General features: G+C 41.1%; 1 protein-coding gene across 4 annotated transcripts; it reads right to left on the minus strand.

Annotated features, from left to right (window-relative positions):
- Positions 1–1,057: 1,057 nt before the first annotated feature.
- LOC119019744 (golgin subfamily A member 7-like) lies at positions 1,058–19,474 on the minus strand. Of its 4 annotated transcripts, none has more exons than XM_037098581.1 (6): positions 19,324–19,473; positions 17,613–17,738; positions 13,807–13,959; positions 9,691–9,792; positions 7,917–7,969; positions 1,058–2,681 (listed from the first exon to the last, which is right to left on the minus strand). In XM_037098581.1, exons 1-5 carry the CDS (start codon positions 19,330–19,332, stop codon positions 7,928–7,930), a joined length of 432 nt encoding a protein of 143 aa, XP_036954476.1. In that variant the 5' UTR covers positions 19,333–19,473; the 3' UTR covers positions 1,058–2,681; positions 7,917–7,927. The 4 variants fall into 4 exon arrangements, with proteins under 4 accessions (XP_036954476.1, XP_036954475.1, XP_036954479.1 ...); XM_037098580.1 differs by having other exon boundaries at positions 1,058–2,684; XM_037098584.1 differs by lacking the exon at positions 1,058–2,681 and adding an exon at positions 5,710–6,583 and having other exon boundaries at positions 19,324–19,474.
- Positions 19,475–19,678: the final 204 nt, after the last annotated feature.

The following is a 19,678-nucleotide window of genomic DNA, read 5'->3' on the forward strand; positions in this document are numbered from 1 at the left end:
TTGGGGCTGAATGTAGCCAGGATTTGAACCTTGGACTTTCTTGCTGCGAGGCAAACGCAGATTAAATTACAGTACCATCTTCTCCTCACAGACACTGGAGTGCAGCTGCAGTTCCCCGTGTCTGTTTGGTAATTCAGCCTTGTACGCAGTCGATATCCTGAAAGTGTACTGCGGTGATCTCGATATAATAGAGGAGCTGTTTGTTCGTCTCAGCAAGAAGACGCCTTTTGTTCCTTTCTACAGAAATTAATAACGTTTCTTGGAAACCTCAAGGAACACTAACACCACTAGAAACACTCAAGGGCACAGGCAAAATACTTTTCTTCTACTTCACCGTAGTACTTATCAAAGGCGCTGAGGGCAATTTGTTATAATATGTTATCATTAAATCATCTTTTTTTGGCATCTTACTGGTATGTTTCCCTCTTCAATCACTTGCATGTGGTTTTCATCTCTTCGGGATAAGATCTTCAGTCCAAATGTGTATCATATCTTAGTTTGAGGACTACACTGAAGAATGTGGTACATGCTATACATTAAAACTGCTCACAATTCTGCTCCTTGTTAGGATTTTTTCCCTATCTTACTCTCTCTACAAAGATCAGGGGTCATAAAACCACAGACGAGTCGACCGAGGATTGGTGGAAACATGGAAGCGCCTTCTGCAGATCCACCAGCTGAACTCGGGTTCACGCAGCTGAAGGATGGTGCGGCTCCTCAATGCATCACTCTGATGATCCTGTGAGAATAATAACTTCATCTGGTCAGGGTTCACCTCCGCTGTGAGAAATAGTGCAGCTCTGGTGGATTCAGGAGAGCTTTCATGCTGTATAACTCTTACAGTCAACACAAAAAATACCGCCCTTGAATTCCAACCAAGTTGAAATGGAGCCCTGGAGTTCGTTCAGCACTCGGTTCTAAACTTTTTTTTGTCTCTAAATCATAACGAGCACCAAGACTTTGTGTGGCTTCTCGCTCTTTTCTCAAGCGTGTTTGTTAAATCTGATATGTGCATTAACGCTCGACACCAACACATCACCAGAAGAAAAGCAATGTGTAAAATATGTACATTTCATTTATTAGCATACCGGTATTAGATTCATAAAACATCAGATTTCAACTGAAAAAAGAAACATATAAAAGTTCAGTTAACTGAACAGCAGATCGATAACATATGAGCAAAATCAAAAATGATTAATGAAACATTATTTACATCATTAGAAATCACGATCATCGTTGATCTTTAAGCTATGGCATTCAAAAATCTATACTTGTATATGCAATTATTTCATAATTAAACATTCTTAGCCATAAACACTACAGTATGTTCAACCTGCGTTTCAATAAACAGTATATGATAATCTTAGGTTTTAGATGCCTGTTAGCAAAAAGTGAACAACACCGAGATGTGACTTCACAGTTAAGGCCCGGTCACACCAGGAAGTGGCTCAATTAATCTGTGCTTCTTTATGACAAATCTTTTAAGTGTCTGCATTGTCTCTTTTGTGGAGCAGCCAATACTCAGACAGAGGAGGTTAAACAAAAGTGAATGCAGAACCACAGCTAATGAGATATAGTAGCTTCCTCCATTTTGGACCCTGTACCCTTAAAGCTCAGCGCTGACAGGTAGACTGTCCATCGGACAGCACCGTGATCCTGATGTAGATCCTGATGTAATCGGGCCTTCAGACTTTAACAAAGGCAACATTCAAAGCCATTACAGGCACTGTCAACTAACAAGAGCACTTTTAATACTTCAGTCAAAGGCAGTCTCACAATATATGAATAAATGCTTATTAGACATGAGTCAGAAATCAACAGTAGTCACCGAACACCGTGCATGGCACAGTTCATGAAGAACAACCCCAAAAAAGCCTGACATGAGAACTAGCATTAACAATATTACATGCTAAATACAGAGCGAGCACAACTTTTGGTTTGTCAGAGAGAATCTTTTAAATCAAAGATGGATCGGACTCTTGACAGTCTGACTGGAATGTTTGGATCCTGACGAGGTTCAACTTTAAAGGTCAGACACTACAAAGCAAACATGCAGGAAAGGCGATAAACTAGCACGCACCTTTGCGAGAATACATAAATAAGAATAAAGCAAACAAACTGAGGAGTGGCACATGCAGCAAATCACACTAATAACTAGGGTTATCTGTTTTATTTTAATAAGTTATACCCTCAGTTTGGCCAAGACAACCACCTAAAGATCTACAGTCCTTCATAAAAATAAGTTACCCTGTGTGCAGACTTCATTATTCAAAGAGGAGTGTCGGAAAAAGAAAAATATACATATAGAAAAGTTCATCATTCCAAAAAGGCGATTTTAGTCCAACAGTAAGGATCATTAGAGAGTCAATCAAATCATGTGTCAGTCGCTCCACTTCCACAACAAACTACAAGCCATAAAACAGATTCAACCCTGATCTGATTAAAGGGGAAACAAATTATAACACAATTACAGCTGAATAAGTGTTGTGTGCGTATGAAATCTCAAACTTGGTCATAAAGTATACTCTACATGGGACATGCACATAATAGTAAGTGGACGGGGATAGATTGTGGAGACGCAGTATTAAGGGGTGCAGGTCTGGGTGGTCCCCTGGAGGGCGGTGCTGGGTTCTGGTGCTGGGGCTGCTGCACGCCCCCTGTAGCTCCGTTCAACCGGACAGCTGCTGCAGACACACAAAGATTAGTTAATGACACGACACCGAGAGAACGTGAAGTAAAAACATCAAAAATCACAAGTGCAACTCATAAAACTGATCAGTAGAGCACGGCAGACTTCAGATTTTGTGCTTTATAAGAGAGTTTCAGTCACTTGAAGTCATTTCAGTGCTCAACATCAACAAAGATAGACAATAATCCACAAAGTGAGGCTTAACTAGGCTTTAAATCAGTGAGTACTTCAGTTTTCATTTCCTCACTTAGCTTTTGTATTTTTTGCTCACTGTAAGAACTTTGATACAAATAAAATGTCTTCTCTTGCATGACTTAAGCATTTACAATCAAATCAAGGAGACAAACTTACATTTAAACTGACAGTTGAACTGCGGTCAGTACTTACATGAAAACTTTGGACATAAAACTGCCTCGATCTAAAATCTTCAGGAGACTGTTTGTCTGCTTTCAGGGATGAAACTTCAGCTGATCCTTCAACTTTTTTTGCCCTCAGCTGACTCAAAAACTCGGCCACTCGCTGCTGCTTTCACTGCAAAGACTCAAACTCTTTTCCATGCTACAACTGATGCTTCAGACACTTCAGTGCTTCTGCTGACGTTTTATTCTTAAATGTCGTAACACAATGATACAGAAGCTGTATGCACTTCTGATGGCGTTCAGAGTCTGACAACTCAACGCCTCTTTTGGTTCCACAATGCCGGCATGCTGTATGAAATGACACACGAGAACGATGCAACCGCAGAATCTGTTTGAAAAGGGCCAGTTTGTTATTGGTGCACTTTACCTTAACAGTGGACATGTACCTGAAGAACCATGAACTGTACTAGTTATTGAGGATTTAGTCTGTTTGCTAGCCTAGTAGCACAGATAACATGGCTAACACAACTATTTAAACTATGTAGAGAAATGTCTTGATTCTCCTACTCTGGTACACTGGTATCAATAGCAGGTCTGGGTCTTTCAGGTATATAGAAAGTGTGAATACAGACCAGAATGCACGAGACATTAAATTAAAAAACGTCTTTGCCTGTGAAATATATTCTTGGCAGGTGAGGGAAAACTAACTTCAGACAATGAAAAGAACAGCAAAGTAATGATGAATACCATTTATGCGTGAACATTTTCCGACATTCCCGGCTGACACTAAATATTCTCATGTGTGCAGCCTAATTTACAGGATTGTTGGCGCGCTGTGGCCAGGCGGCAAGTTTCTACGTGGGGCGAGAACACGCCTCGTCAGGAGCTGAATGTCTTCTGTACAACATGCCAGGACAATGACTTGGTGCCATCTGCCCCTGAATGAATGCTCAGCAGTCAGGAGCGGCTCGGGCCAAGTCTGGTTTTTCTACAGCGCAGTCATCCCCACTGGAGGTTGATCCATCATGCTGCACAGGCCTTCACCTGGGAGGCTGCTAGCCAAACAAAAAAATCCTGCCTTAATCCTGCCAGGCCTTCAGCCATAATGTGGAAGGAGAGAGAATGTTAGACGACAGATTGATAGGTATGTGATGAAGGTCGACACAAGCGTTTTTTTATTGTTGTGGGTGCAGCCAGAGGCAGATCATAAGTCAATGTTTCTTCCTTCTTTTTCAAATTTCTAGCCAAAAAAATGCAATTAAAACAAAATAAATTATGAGTTGGAAAAAAAACAACTTTTTATTTTCTTTATGAGACAATTTTTTAACAAGAGTCGAAAAATCCTTCCAGAACTCTTCAGATCGTGGGACACATAAATATTTTATACAGAATGGATGACTGTAGAAGTTAGAAAAGACTTCCCTCCAACTCTGCAGAGTTTATAAGCTGATGGTATTTTTGTTTTCTGGCCTGAAACTTTACAGATTTAAGTTCAGCCTTCACTGCTTGAATCAACCTCATTTGCCATTTTCAACAGAGACAATGAGATGCATCATGGGAAACACAGAGGGTCATCGAGCTCACTCGCTCAACACCTTGTCAACACTTGTCCAGAAACAAGCGACTGTTTCTCCATAAAAACTTTTTAAAAAGGTGACAATATGTTGGTAGTGTTTTTGGCTGAAAACAATTTAAATCAGCTTTCACTTTGGGCCCAAACAATCAGTGGCAAACACAAATGCAGCAGACTCAGAGCTCATCTGAACTGGCCCCCTAATAAAAAGGTAAGTCCTCTTTAGTAGCTTCATTCTCCATCTTGTCCACCAGCTAGTTGTTAACTGGGGTTTAGTGCCGGGTAGATGTAGGTAGCGTCTGCTGGCTCTTTACTGGGGCTGCACAAACTTACCATCTACTTAAACCCTTTTCACACAGGACTGCTAATATGATGTGATTCAGAAATAGCCCCCCACATTTGCACGGGATAAGTCAAGTCTTTGTTTTACCCATATTTACTGACATTAACCGCGGGATACAGTGTAAAGGATTTCAGAAGCGAAGCATCTGTTCCTCAGCAGCTTCACTCCTAATATGGTTATTCCGCCCACTTCCTGCATGTGTTTGAAGCATAAATACATATTTGTAGGTCATCTTGATTGAGTGAAAGATGCTTTGTGGCTTCACTTGACAACCTTTTTCCTAACCTTCTCTGTCATCACTTTTTAATATAGCCGTTTATTTTAGCTGAATGAACTAAGATCAAGTTTCTTACTTCAGCTGTGTGACAACAGAAGAACAGATGTTTGAAAAGAAATACAACCCCAAATCTCCGACATGGGATCACCCTGTTTACACAGGACTAATATTATCACATAACCTCTGTGTTTAGCAAAATATGGTCAGAAATATTCTGCTGAATTTCTACTTTACAAGTGACATGCTTGACAGAGACGCACAAGGCAAAGATTAAAGACGAACTTTGCAATTATTCCAAACTACTTGAGGTTCCCAGGTCATTCTAGTCCCGTGCAAATATGGTTTTAATCATTATATCCACATAACTGATGATTATCTATCAAAAATCTCATTGTCATCCCTACAATACTGTTTAAATGTCAAAATTGACGTATTTGGTTGAAAATAACACGATTCTTGATTTTGGCACATGGTTCTAGCATTTATTAAGTGCTTTTGAGGAGACTTCAAAATATCAAGGCATAACACAATATCACAACATTGTTCTGAGGCCAAGACGCGAGTGTAAAACTGAAACAATGACAAGGCGCTCCGTAGAGATGAGAGAAAACAGGCAGGTCTCTTTACAGATTGCCAACAAGAGGAAGCTTTATCACAATCACATCGTGGCTGAGCTTAATGACGACTCATGAATAGCATGAGTCTGATAGAGTGATATATCAGTCTGATCCCGGAGGAGACAGAGGAGAAGAGACCGTGGCAGGATAAAGAGGCTCAGACACGGAGGAGAACTGATACACTGTATGTGCTCTCTGTCTGCTCGCTGGCTGTGGTTTACCCTGTCTTTGACCATGGCAAAGCTCCAACGCTCTCTTCTCTCAACAGCTACTTATAAAAGTCCTGGGTTTACATTCCTCAACAGGACATGTATATGTATCGAGGAGCTCGGGAGGAATTTCAAACGAGAAGATTAATCCCTGTATGCGTCTGTACGGTAGTAAGGCAATGGTTTATCCATCCAGAGGGGTCTGTGGTCTAAAACATATTGCCAAACACAACATTTCCCATTGGTGAAATATTTATGGGGTATATCTTGTCTGCCCCTTATAGTAGTGTCTATCGTACAGTGCAGACTGGGCTCCCGCCAGCGTCGACACAAAGTACTTTTCAGTATGATTTGGGCCCAGCACATCCTCGGATGACACCATGAAAAGGATCTCCGTAGTCTTATTCTGCACACAAGAGGAAAAGTAGGGATTTACTGTCACAGAGACTGGAACAGTTTATGGGATGAGATGTGCTCCTGGGGCAGAAACCATGAGGCGTCTGCCAGGGTAAAGATCTGCAGATATATGAAAGCAATCTGTGGTTAACGATCGCTCTCTGCTGTGTCAGAACGTCGAAGCAGTCATGTGTAACAAACTGCGGGTACAAAGGAATGATAAGTATTCAGGAATGCTTTAATAAACAAAAAATATAATTGCTACAATTATATAAAAAATATATAAACGAGGAAGAGAATATTTTCTGAGCAAGGGAACATTTCCCAGAAAATGTCTTCTTTGAAACCAATGACATGTGATCATATTTTAGTAACGCGTGGTGACTTTTGGTCTTAACAAGCTCCTTTTTCACCAATGTAATAAAATCAAATCTCACGAAGGAAGACTGGGAAGAGAATGTGAGCAGCGTAAAGCAGAGCCGCTGATAAAAGTCGGTCAACGCTGTTCACTTGAGTGTGAAATATTCCTCCTGCCCTCTCAGTACTTCCCACAATCCTCTGTCCTGCCTAATAAATTAAACACAGATAGGCACATAGACACATCTATGGAACCACATACACGTAGCCTCACTCCTACACATTTAAACGGGAGCCTCAGGCACCCAAAATGTCTCTTGTTCAGACGCTAATTTGGGATGGCAACAGGCACTGACAGCCATTTTGACTGATCCATGTCCGAAGTTTGACTTTTGTGCAACGTTTCGTGGGTTTTTCAGCCATGAAAAATAAAAACATCTCACTGCAGGATGAGCTGCCGAAGCCATGAAATCCGACTACGCCAGTTCCTCCGGTGTGAGATGGATGTGTGGCGGCCAGCAGAGTAAACAAGGAAATGGGCTATTAGAACTAAAATGTGATAATTGTTTGATTATAGCTACTTAAGGACATGTAACTGCAGCGAGTCTGCTGTTGTGCTGAACGGACACTTAATCGCAGCACGGTTTGGCTGGTTCATGTGTTCTGGACGGTACCGTTCCATCAGAGCTTCACGTGCACACTGCACAGCCTTCAGTGAAATGACTGACAGAAGAGTGAGCGCTCTGCAACGTGAAGTCATAAAGTCCTTTAAAAGCTTTATGAAACAGGCCTCCTGACTGTACAGCAGTTAACTAATATTACTCACAGATGAAGAGGCTTTTAACTTTGATGTGGGATTTCTTCTTTGAATGCAGAGGAGGCCTGAGAGGAACAGCACACATAAAGACTGAACCCTCTTTAACTACCGCTCTTTGGCTCGAGACCCTTTTTCTTTACTTCCCAGAAGGAAAAAGTCTGTTTCATAATTGGAAATAATAATTTGAACGCTTTCAAAATGTTTGTGTTGTACATCAGCCCGGCATCTGATCTGTACTACATCCTCATTATGTATAGAATATAAAAACACAGAACTCACCGCGGCAGCTTTTATCTCGTCAGGCTTCTGTCTTCAAAGATGGTGACTTCAATCTTTAGATGCTTCAGTCAAGGAAAGGCACTCGGAGCAAGTTTGGGTTCATTTTACATTCAATTAAAATCAAATAAAATATGGATTCACTTCTCTTAAATATGTATGAAGTATAACGGTATTGCAGCTGTAGCAGCACCAGCCTCTTCCAGTGTTCCAGGGTGCTTCTCCCTGCAGTGGCTGACTGACTTTTGAGGGCTGGATTAGATAAATTATGGCCTTTTGAAGGGTACGAATGTTGATACAAGACACACACTAGCAAACTAGACTGACCGCTAACCTTCACTTCTGAGCCATGGTTAGTGACCCAACTGTCAAATACACGGGGACACTAAGTCCTTTAACATCAGCACTCTGCATTACACTCTGATTCCAATAACGAACTCGTCTAACTCGGCGCTTTGGGATAGCGGTCGATCCAAAGCGTTAGTAAATATTGTCTTTGTACGGTTTTGAATTTGACTTTATGTTTGTCGTAAAGGATTAACACATTATCACATATTTTTATACAGCATTTAGACTTTTTTGGGGGAGAACTGGGGCTGTAAAGTGATGCATTGGTGTTAAAAAGACAAAAACCTGATAGGTTATGGCATAATTTGGGTTTTTTTTGTATCAGTTTTGCTTTAAAGAAAATCACACTCCACCACCAGTAGAAAAATAGATGTTTCTGTATAATAGGAGGTGGAGGAGGGACTAGCAAATTCAAACATATAAAAATTCAAGCCTCAGACTTGGAGGCGAGTGAGAACACTCAGGTGGTAATATTAAGCAGTCACATCATCAGACAGTTACAAATGCAGTCATCATGTTTCCTTGGTTCGAATGTTAAAACAACAGTTCAGGTGAGACATTCCTGTCAATCTCCCAGCGCTCCTGTGCCAAAGTCAGCACAGCAGCTCGACAGTGTCGGAGAAATAATCCAGATCACTGTCAGCCCAGTAAAACCACAGACAAGAGGGGGAACAAAGCTCAGCTGTGAACAATTTCAGTCATATTTTGTTATCCCTAATCTCCCATTGCTGCCCAGTTACAATTAATTGGCACGTTGAGTCACCCCCCTACACACACACACACACACACACAGACACACACACACACAGATGCTGGCACAGTCAGGATGTCGGCGCACACACTGATTTTATGCAGATGCTATGGATTACATACTAACTTTTATCTGGTGTTTTTACAGGGTATCCCTACATGGCGCTGGATTTCCTGTAAGCTGCCCGGACTGCTGCTTTCCATTTTCATCCAGCAGTTACAGGCAAAGACGTGGTGGAGGCAGAAGGCCTGTAAATCACTGAGTCTATTAGGTCATTGTAAACGCTCCTTGTTTTACTTAAAGCTGTGGTGTGATTGCATTCACATGTCCTCATCTCAGCGTATGTCTAACAAGTTAAAGGAACCCGACTTATTCAACATACCATTCCTCTTTCCCACACAGGCTCATTCTTGTGCAACAGGATTGTTTTTATTATGAAAAAATAGACTGTGCTCCTAATTTGTTTGTAAGGCGGGCGATCTGAGTTTAAGTTTACTCTTACTATTGTTTTCATTGTGTTTCCCATGAAATATGGAGTCAGACAAATGCCTGAAATTAATCTATTTAGGGGATCATTGTTCACAGTTTATTTACAGTTGAACAAGGCTCGGCAGCTCGGCTGTGTGAAAAGAACAAACAGAGTTTCTTGGCTTCGTTAGACTCTGAAAAGTAGGATACGACTCGCAGGCCTCTCTCGATGGGGTCAGTGAGCAGAAGGCCTCGCGGTGCGTAGATCTTGTCATTCTGCTCCTGAATGTACTTTGCAATCTTCTTCAAAACCTGAATGAACACAGCAGACACAGAGTCAGATACATTTCACTGGTGTGATTGTTACAGAAAATGTAGACGTGTGTGAATTCTCAAATGTATACCATAGTATTTACACAAGACAAACGTTTTCATTTTCTACTGATTGAATTCTCAATTAATCATCTTTTCTGCTCTACACAGATCCTCCATAGTGTTCTGTTTGTATGTACTGGTGTAATGTAACGCACTAAACAAGACTGGATATGAAAACACAGTTGAAACTTACTGATCTTTGTTCAGATTATAAGAGACAGTTTCACCTGAGCTCACAAATCCTGATAACATCTGACTGTCATTAGTCTGTGTGACTTTTTTGTTTCCGTCTACCACTCAAAACACTTTGTTTCAGTTTACCTGCTGGTACAACACTGGCAAAATTAATAAAAGACATGAAGGTTTGCACTTTAAGAAAGGTAAAATACTAAAACTCCACTCAGCTGGTGATGGTAGTAACTTAAAACACAGGGAGGAGACATTTTGTTAAAACTGTTTCCTCCAAGGTCGTGTATTCAGTATATATGTCTAGATTACTGTACTGACCAGTTAGACCTTCCTGTCTTTAAACTCTATGACTGGATGTTCAACCTCAACATGTTTTTCTGGTATCAGGAAAATTGTCTCCATGCTGGTTTTGTCCAGACAATCTTCCATTGGCTTTGTCAGCTTGCTAGCAGCTTAAGGCACAGGTATGTCTAATTACATCCTCACAGAGTATTTTAAAGAGGAAGAAGATTATAAATACAGAGTTTACATTCTTAAAAGTATCTAAACATATTCTACAAAATCATTTGCGTCTTGATTGTAGCAAAACTCAAACCCTGACATCTTCAAATGTCTAGTTTTGAGCAACCAAAAAAGGAAAACCCAAATATATTCGTATTGTAATAATATAAAAACAGAGAAAAGTGGTAAAACTTCAAGATCCAGACAGTGTTTGACTTAAAAAGAATAATAATTGACAATATTGCTGCAAATTAATTTCTGGCCACCAACTAATTGAGTAATTATCTGATCACATCAGCTCTACAATATCCAGTTAAGTGTTATTGCTCCTATTTTTCTGTGGCAGGTTCTGTTGCTACCTGGAGTCAATCTAGCTAATCTTTGTTGGGCTAAGCGAGCAACCAGGGGATCCACGTAGCCAATCCAACGCATTCTTGAACTGAAAAGTTGAACAACAGACTCCGTTTTTTTTACTTTAGTAATGACCAGTCCTTTCAAACTGCACGACTTTACGAGTTCTCATAAAACCCAAACTAAGCCATATTTTTTTTTTTTTTTTTAATCGCAGTTCTCTCCTGTCCACTGAAAGACAAATTCACAGAGTAGAGAAAGGCCGCTGACATACGGATCCATTTACAGTCTGCATGAAAGGGGCCAAAAGGGATTTTACATGTACACAAATCATAGTTATTTGCTCGCTTTCCAAAAAGTTTTTGATTTACAGCCAAACTGTGAGCCTCTACACAGCAGCAACATAGCTTCTGACAGTACTTGTAAACTTCAACCATCTCCAACATCATCTATACACTGTGACATTGATATGTATGCATGTAGCATTCAAAGCCTGATCCTGGACCTCTACAAAATGGATGGTGATGTTTAGGACTGGATATAGCATCCACATGATATACGCCTCTATGAGTTCTGAGTATGGTACCAATACCAGTTTATTTACATAACCTTTTTTAATTGAACAAAAGAGGCCAAACCTCTCAAATGTTAAACACTGTCTCCACACAGGCACTTCAGGAAATCAGAAACTAGCTAATCAAGTAATAAGTAAGCAGGATTATGACTCTGACCAGACATTGATAAACAGTTTAAATACTTTATACCAGTGTTTTTCAGTCTGGGTCTTGGGCGTTCCCTTCTCTGCATGTTTTAAAAGTTTTCCAACAAATCTGATTCAACTGTTCAGCTCGTCAGCCGTCACTGATAGGTGACCAACGCCAAAGGCTGATCATGATCCGATCATTTGAAATCGTGCATATTGGGGCAGGACTGAAAAACACTGCCATAATTCTACAAGTGTTAATTCTCTCGTGAAAAAATTATGAAAAAACATTTACATTTAACAATAACAACAATGGCGCTGAGAGGAGGATTTTAGATCTCCAAATAATAAAAGAGCAGATAGAATCAGACTCGTGACTTCTCCTCCCACAGGCCTGGGTTATCTCCCCAGTAGCAGCACAGTGCCAACAGTGCCAAGAGCTGGACCTTGAATGTAACCCCACCCTGAAGTGAGCAGGTGACAAAAAGCTATGACAGCAGCAGCGGGGCTTCCCAGAAAAACACCGGATATTTGGACAAAGCTTTGCTGTTGAAAGAGTGAGCGTGCAGCGGCGCTGAGAGACATGCTGAGCTGATTGTTTGTTAGGATTTCAGATGTTTTAGTCAGGAAACAAACAGGTTTTAAACAAATGCTTTGAGGAAATAAGAATGTTTTCAACAATAAGCTTCTTTTTTGGATTTTACTGTCTTTCGATATTGTCGTTGTGTATCGTTTCATTCATCTCACGACAGTTTTCAGTGACAAAAGTTACCACATGTGGGGGGAAAGTTGCAGACCTCCCCCTTCTTCAGAGTGTAACAGTCCCTCAGTTTCAGAGCTCTAACAAACAATGAGATTCACTTAACATATTAACTATGAGGCATCCTCAGCCCTGCTGCACTGAACACCTCTGAACATTAAATCATAATTTACAGGGATCTCTCCAGACGGTGGAACAACGGCGTTGCACCGCAATACTGGTAGCTCAGCACCACTATACTCATTTTCAATGTTAGCTGCTTTATAGTGGGTGACGATGAAGTGCGAGCGTCTGTGCGTCCCCTGGCTGATGGCGAGGAGCGCTGACGATAACGAGCGTCTCAACCACACCCCCCCACTAACGGTGCGCCACTACACTAAAAATTTCTGGCGAGAACCCTGATTTATATACTGTAAAAACAATTAATAACAGAAGCACGTATTGATTCCACAAGCAAACAGATGGTATAAAAATCTGAGGCATATGGGCAAATATAAAGCAGTGTATAACCACTATGGAGGGCAATAAACAAAACAACCAAATAAACAGACATATATGTGTCACACTACGATGTAAACATCCATCGTGAATCATCGTTGTTTCATAAAGTATAAATGTGTAAGATGGGTAAGGGTTGCTAAGACAGCCTGTCTTCATACATTTGTACTAAAACAGAAAACACACTTTTGACACTGTGACATTGAGATGTTTCTCTACTGGGAGTGACATAAAATATTGCCAACATCATGTTGAGATGTTGTCTCCCTACTGGAAACTTTCAGCTCCCTGGCAATCTCCCACCAGCCAGCTTGCACGTTATCTAGTTCTTTTTATTAATAAAAGGAGACAAATTTGGATAGATAACTCATTACTTTAACATGACTTCAGCTTCAACCTGTCCTTCTTAATGTCACGCTCTCAACTCAAGCAACAGAAAATAAATTAGAAACAGGGCATCATGCTCAAAGCACAATGCTTTGTCATGCTGCACAGTGTGAGGACACAGTATGATGAGGGCATAGCTGGAAAGTCTTCACAGTGCTAAACTGTGACACTGAAACTGAATCAAAACCACGTCTGAGATGAGAAAAAAAAAATTAGAATTTGGTTGCAGAGTTCTTGTCTCTGGTTCTTGTCTCTGTGTGATGTTTTTGGCTAAAATGCTCAGACTTGGTCTTGATTGGAACTTGGCGAAGATGTTCACAAAGTTTTTGACAAATGCTTATCAGAAACGTATGACGTGTTTTTATCAATGTCAGAGTAACTTCAGTCCCTCAGAGGGCTGAAGTTGAAAACGACTAAAACTCACATGGATTTGAGATTTGACAGCTGACAAAATTAAATCTGATCTGATGTGACCTCATTTTGTATATTACCTCCAGGCTGTTTAATAACCAGCCACAGTCATTCTAACTGTATGTATCTAAGCAGGTGAAATATCTCTCACCTTCTCATAGTGAGTCTCCATACACAGGAAGACGGTGTACGCTGTGAGGCAGGCCAGACAACCTTCGATATATGACTGGCTTCCCAGCTTCTCCGCTTCAGCATACAGGTTATTTAGTGTCCGCACCGTCTCCTCAAACTGCTGTTTGTCAATCTGCAACACAAGAAGACCCAAGGGTTAAAATCATTAGACAGGGAACACAGCCAGGCGTGTATTTGGACGGTAGCGTGTGAGTGCTTTCTGCCTCTGTTGAGATATTCAAGTGGAACCTGGTCTTATTAGCACCAGATCATTTTTCTCTACTTCTTTCCATCTCTAGATAAATGAGGGTCTGACTTTTCTTGGAGTGGTCATACATCAGGGGAGTGCTGGGCCTCTTTCCCACATTGGAAACACCTCCTGGAATTATTAGGATGCTTTGGCCAAACACTCTGGGAATGTTTTCACTCAATAGCTGACTGGACATTTGCGCTGAAAGCAGGACACACACAGTGACACCAGGAAGGAATCCTCTCCAGTGGCACAGGCTCACCTTGAGTAAGATAAAGACATTCTGTAGCTTTGCTGTTCTGCAAAGTGCACACAGCTTTTGGCAGACAGACTGGCTGATCATCAAACCAGAGGATCGCAACAGTTCCTCAAATGAAGGCCTGCTGCAGGGAGGACGGGTGGATGTAGAGATTTGCTGTAGTCTGAGGCTGTTTAGACTGGGTGATGGTGTCCATAGTGGAACAGATGATCTTCCTGAAGCTGTTTACATTTGTTATCAACATCTGTCTGGAGTGATCCGATCACTGGTGCGCAGCTTTACGCCCGTCAGTTCATGGTATTAACATGTATCTTGAGGGACCACTTGTTATTGGATCCTCCATCAACGCTCTACGTGCATATAAACACGTACATCGATGGAACAAACTCATACGATGTTTTCTTCACGTCTTGCATTTAACGCCAAAGACGGCATGAATGATATAAAATTGTTATAAAAAAGTTTTTAAAAAAGTTTGTTCCTTCTGACTCAAAAACTCTTAAAACAATGTGATTTGTGAATGAGCGTGGGAACGCTGCGATCACTGGTTCATGGTTAGTTGAAACAGACGCGTGTTCACAAACATCTGCTGCTAACACTGGCAGGGTAAGAGAACCCAAACACTTAATTTACATTACACTGAATAACATGAACATCAGACAGCGTGTAATCCACTCTGCCTGCTGTTGTGATTTCTTCCTCTTGTTTCACAGAAGATGTCCGTTGAGTGGACTGTCGTTCTATGTGGCTCAGACCACCTCCGAATGTGCGTCTGAGCGATCGGATCTCAAAGGTGTCCTCAAAGTTCACACCTGTACTTAGAGGTGCCCATCCACTTGTGATCAGATCACACAGGACACGTGAGGATACCAGGTCTGAACAGCCTCTCTGTGATACTGAGGGGGGAAAGACGGAGCCTCCAGACTAGACGAGGAGCCAGCCAGGGACCTCCTGAGCCTCTGTAAACCCTCCAATGTTCTGCTCCTTTGTGCCTGAGGAATGCAGCAACAGGCTCCAGCACATCAGTGGTCTTAGGCGTGTTTGGTACCAGCCATGGAGAGCCTTTGTTCTCCTTCTAATTTTCCAATTCAGAGGCTGCTGTTCAAACCACATCTCTCCGCCTGAGCATCTTTCCATTACAACTGATGCAGCCATATTTGCATTCCAAAAATGTTAGATGAGCGTGTAAAGGCTACAAATTCAAGCGAGGAAGAGGATATTGTCTTAATTGTTTCCGTCACTAAATATGACTTGAACAGAGGAAATAAGTATTAGACACAGGTCAGTGAAAATTACCTGCTCTCAATTAATGAAACGCTCTTGAATGATTTGGCAATCTGGCTGCCAAATACATTCAGAACACTGCGTGCTCTCCCTGTTCTTTGGCACAGTCCTCCGACAGCATTACAACAGGAGAGAGTAACCAAAAATAATAAATCCCGCAGCCTGAGATAATTGCCTGCAAGAATGTGATGTTACTGCATGCAAACTGCTGCAAAACAGAATCTGGACAATATAGCAAAATCAAACGCCGGTGTCAAAAAATGTCAGCTCATTTTTAACAATGTGTTCTGCAAACATCCTAAACACGGAAGCTGCTGAACAGCTTGTCATTATACTGCATATTTCATAAACAGGGACTCCAGCAGAACATTAAGGAACACATGTGGAAGGATCTTTTGATGATGAGGGGACCTTTGCATTAAAGCATTCTCCATTTGTCCAGCACTTCAGTGAGTTTGTGTGTGAGTGCTGAATCTGACCAGAAAACATGGGAGACCACCCAATCAAGAGGGAAGTGCCAATAAACCACCAGTGAGCGGATGAAGTGTTGTGAAGCTGCTCGTTTCATGTGGTGCGTGCATTTCAAAACTTAAGCTTCCTGTCCTGCGAACTATGAACTGTTTGGCTGGCGGCGTCTTTAATGTGGCGAGCAGACTGTTCGGTCTCAGCGACCCGTTCTTCCTCCGCAACATCATTACCGATGCCAGCTCTCAACCCACTTCCACTGCGGTTCACACAAAGGCAAAGTCCAGCCGGGTTTCTCTGGAGATGCTGCTGACAGTATTCTTCACATTTGGCTTCATTTCCACTCTTGATTACAGACACCTGTTTGTTTCCTGTGCCAAAGCAGTGACTGCATTTCACATGTACTCCGATGAAAGATCATTTTCCAATGGCGAATGGAACATCAAGTGAAATCATAATATTTAATCAATTTTCTAGTTTCCTTTCCCTCTTTTCTTTAGACTAGTTCTGCTCCTCAGTAACCTGGTTCATGGCAGGGAGAACCTTTAAAACAGTAAACTGATCCGACCGGGTGGAACAGTGGCTCAGAAGTTTACACAGCAAAGAGATCCTGGGTTTGAATGTGGAAGTTCACATGGATTTGATTATATCTGGTTCATAAAATGGAAAAATGCATCTATAGCACCCATACTTGCAGAGGAGGTTTCAGAATATGCCTATTTAGAGTGACACACTTGGTATAAAACTTTACAAAGTCTAATCTCATCTCATTTTCTTCTGCTTGTCCATGAGGGTTGTGAGTGATGTTCCCCCTTTTCAAGGGGTTGCAGGATTACTGGAGCCTATACCAGTTATCTCTACAAAGTGTAATATAAAACTTTAGAGCAAGAGCAATGAGATACATTATAGAACTACTTAAATAAGGGAGGAAATATCGAAGAAACCCTATCATAAAATTAAATAGAGCTACAGCGATTAGTTGATTTTAGTCGATTGGTCGGCCAGCTAACTCGATAACTGATTAATCTTTTCAGCAACTTTTAAATCAAAAATGTCAAAAAGTTTTCTGGAGGTTTTTGGACAATATTTGAAGATGTCACTGATCAGAAATTATCTGAAGAGGTGAAGACAGAACAGTGTGTAGATTTTGTTCCGGCTGCCTGCTGGGTAGCCAACACTGATGTCATATCAGCTGTCCGCATATAAAGATGATGGGAAAAAACACAAACATCAGAAGCAAATGAAACTGTGTGCAGACTTTTCTGCTCTACATGTGATGTCCTTGCTACAGCTCACTGAAGCATGTAGGATGACAGTTCACAGTGGTTTGGTAAAACCTGTATTTTTCTGAATATGTGTGAGCAGGTGGTGCTTCTCGTACTACCTTTTCTAACTATGAGTAATTAAAAAAGGTCACATTGTAATATTCTCACATTGGTCATATCGCCCAACCCCACTGCTTAAACCGGTCTGAACACCAGTGAGTCAAAGACAGGACAGATTTGTGTGTGTGTGTGACTGAACGTACCCTGGTCTCCATCTCAGACGGGAACTTGGTTTGGAACTGGCACACGGTGCCGTTGGTATAATCTCTCTGAATGAAGACTTTGGCAGCGACGGCTGCCTGTTGCCTCATGTCCTGCAAGCTGTGAGTCTGAGAAAATAAGAACAGGAGATAAAAATGTATTCAAGATCATATCAACATATGATACAATCTGGACTCTGGAGTCTATTGATAAGTAAATACACTGAGCTTGATTTATTCATAGTGGCATAACTTTACGCATAGTACACAAGTATAGACAGGGCGAGAAAACTAGTTCAAAGTGCTGATGGAAGGCTTTCACATTTATGTCTGTAGACCACAGACATTTTATAGGGATAGATCTGAGACTCACAGGGTCTATTTGTAATTTAAAGGTGCACTATGTAGTTTTTGAGCAGAAGTTCTGATCAGAGGGGAAAAGACAGTTTTCTAGTGGCGGACCCTGCCACCTTTCTTAACATCAAACATTGTTCTGGGACCTTACTTTCCTTTTGTTTATTCAGTTACGGAAAAGATAAATATTTCTGAGTTTACATGCTTAATAGGGGGGTAAATCTCAAGTTTCATCACAATTTTATATTATGTTGATTCTTTGGATGCTGATATCACAGAGTTTGCCACGTTATGATTACAATCTCAAGGAAATAAAATATGATTTGACAAATTTATAACTGAACTCTTCAGTGGAAATATTATTTTATTAGTGATTCCAGATATTTATATGGAAAACAATCTGTTCCTGTTAGTAAAATGAAAGCACTGTTTGGAGCTGCTCATGGACAGAAATGGCGACACAGATGTGCCATGGGAATTTCAAAATAAAGGCGTATCTTAAGGATGGTGGCGATGTTGATCGAGGCTTTCACTTTGCATCGATGCTACTGGATCGTTGATCGTTGAATCAGTTTATCGATCCAGATCGATGTATCGTTACACCCCTGATTATTACCTCATTATTATTCTGAGTTTAAATTTCTTCTCCAAAATCACATAGTGCCCTTTTAAGATGTTTACTCAAATGACTTGTATGAATATATGAGTGCTGGGCATAGATTCATTGATCTAATCCTTTCAGCACTGAACCACACCTGATGCACTTGTCCACAGTCACTTTGTCTCTACAGGAGTTGCACTTGCATTCTGGTTTTATCTGCCCTTATTGATCAGATGTGAGCTTGTGTTTTCACTTTCCGAGGATCAAGACAGCTAACAAACACTGTCAACAACTTTCCTCACTTCTACACCGTGTTAAATTATCTTAATCCTGTCAAGAGGTCGAGTTTTTACAAAGAAACACAGCCTCCTCCTCCTTAAAGCCAATGTGTCCCCAATGGTTTCATCGTGTAATAAAAACAAATAAGAAAAGAAAGGTATGTAATTAGCACACTGCTAATGACTCGTCAAACCCAGCTGGCTCATTACTCTCTCGATAAGCGACACTTTGCTGGCACTCCCGCATATATGAGTCGTGTCAGAGAGATCGTTAGCAAGTATGCGACTGCTACAAGTGAACATGACCGGCCAAGTTACCGACCGACCGTTGGGCTAACCGCCGGGCTAACGTCCGTCAACTTCCCGCCCGTTTTCTCTCCGACAAACTCCCAGAAAACTAAACAGAATGTGACACCGGGGCTGAATGACTCTCACGCCGCTGACGTGTGAGAAATAAAGGTGAAAATCATCGTTGGCTTACCTCCGCCATGGTCAACTCGATTTCTGTTTATCTTCCGCTAGCAGCTTTTAGCACGTACGGAGGAATAACACTTCCGGGCGGAACGTTTGTATCGGAATAAAGGTTCCGGTTAGAGCAGACTGATAATCGTGGACAAAAGTGCATGTGCTATAAAATCACTAAAGGTACTTTATTTTAGTGTTTTGATTTTATGCTTCTTCATATATTTACCCTGCTGCATTCCAATGGTAATTATAGCACTTTTTACTCAACAATATGACTTAAACTGTATTTTTAAATTTCTTTCCAGGTATCAGTCGTAATTATCTACTATCATGATAGGCTAGATAATAAAATAATACAGGACCTTTGCATG

This window comes from Acanthopagrus latus, chromosome 5, assembly GCF_904848185.1.
Source record: "Acanthopagrus latus isolate v.2019 chromosome 5, fAcaLat1.1, whole genome shotgun sequence".
NCBI lineage: Eukaryota > Metazoa > Chordata > Actinopteri > Spariformes > Sparidae > Acanthopagrus > Acanthopagrus latus.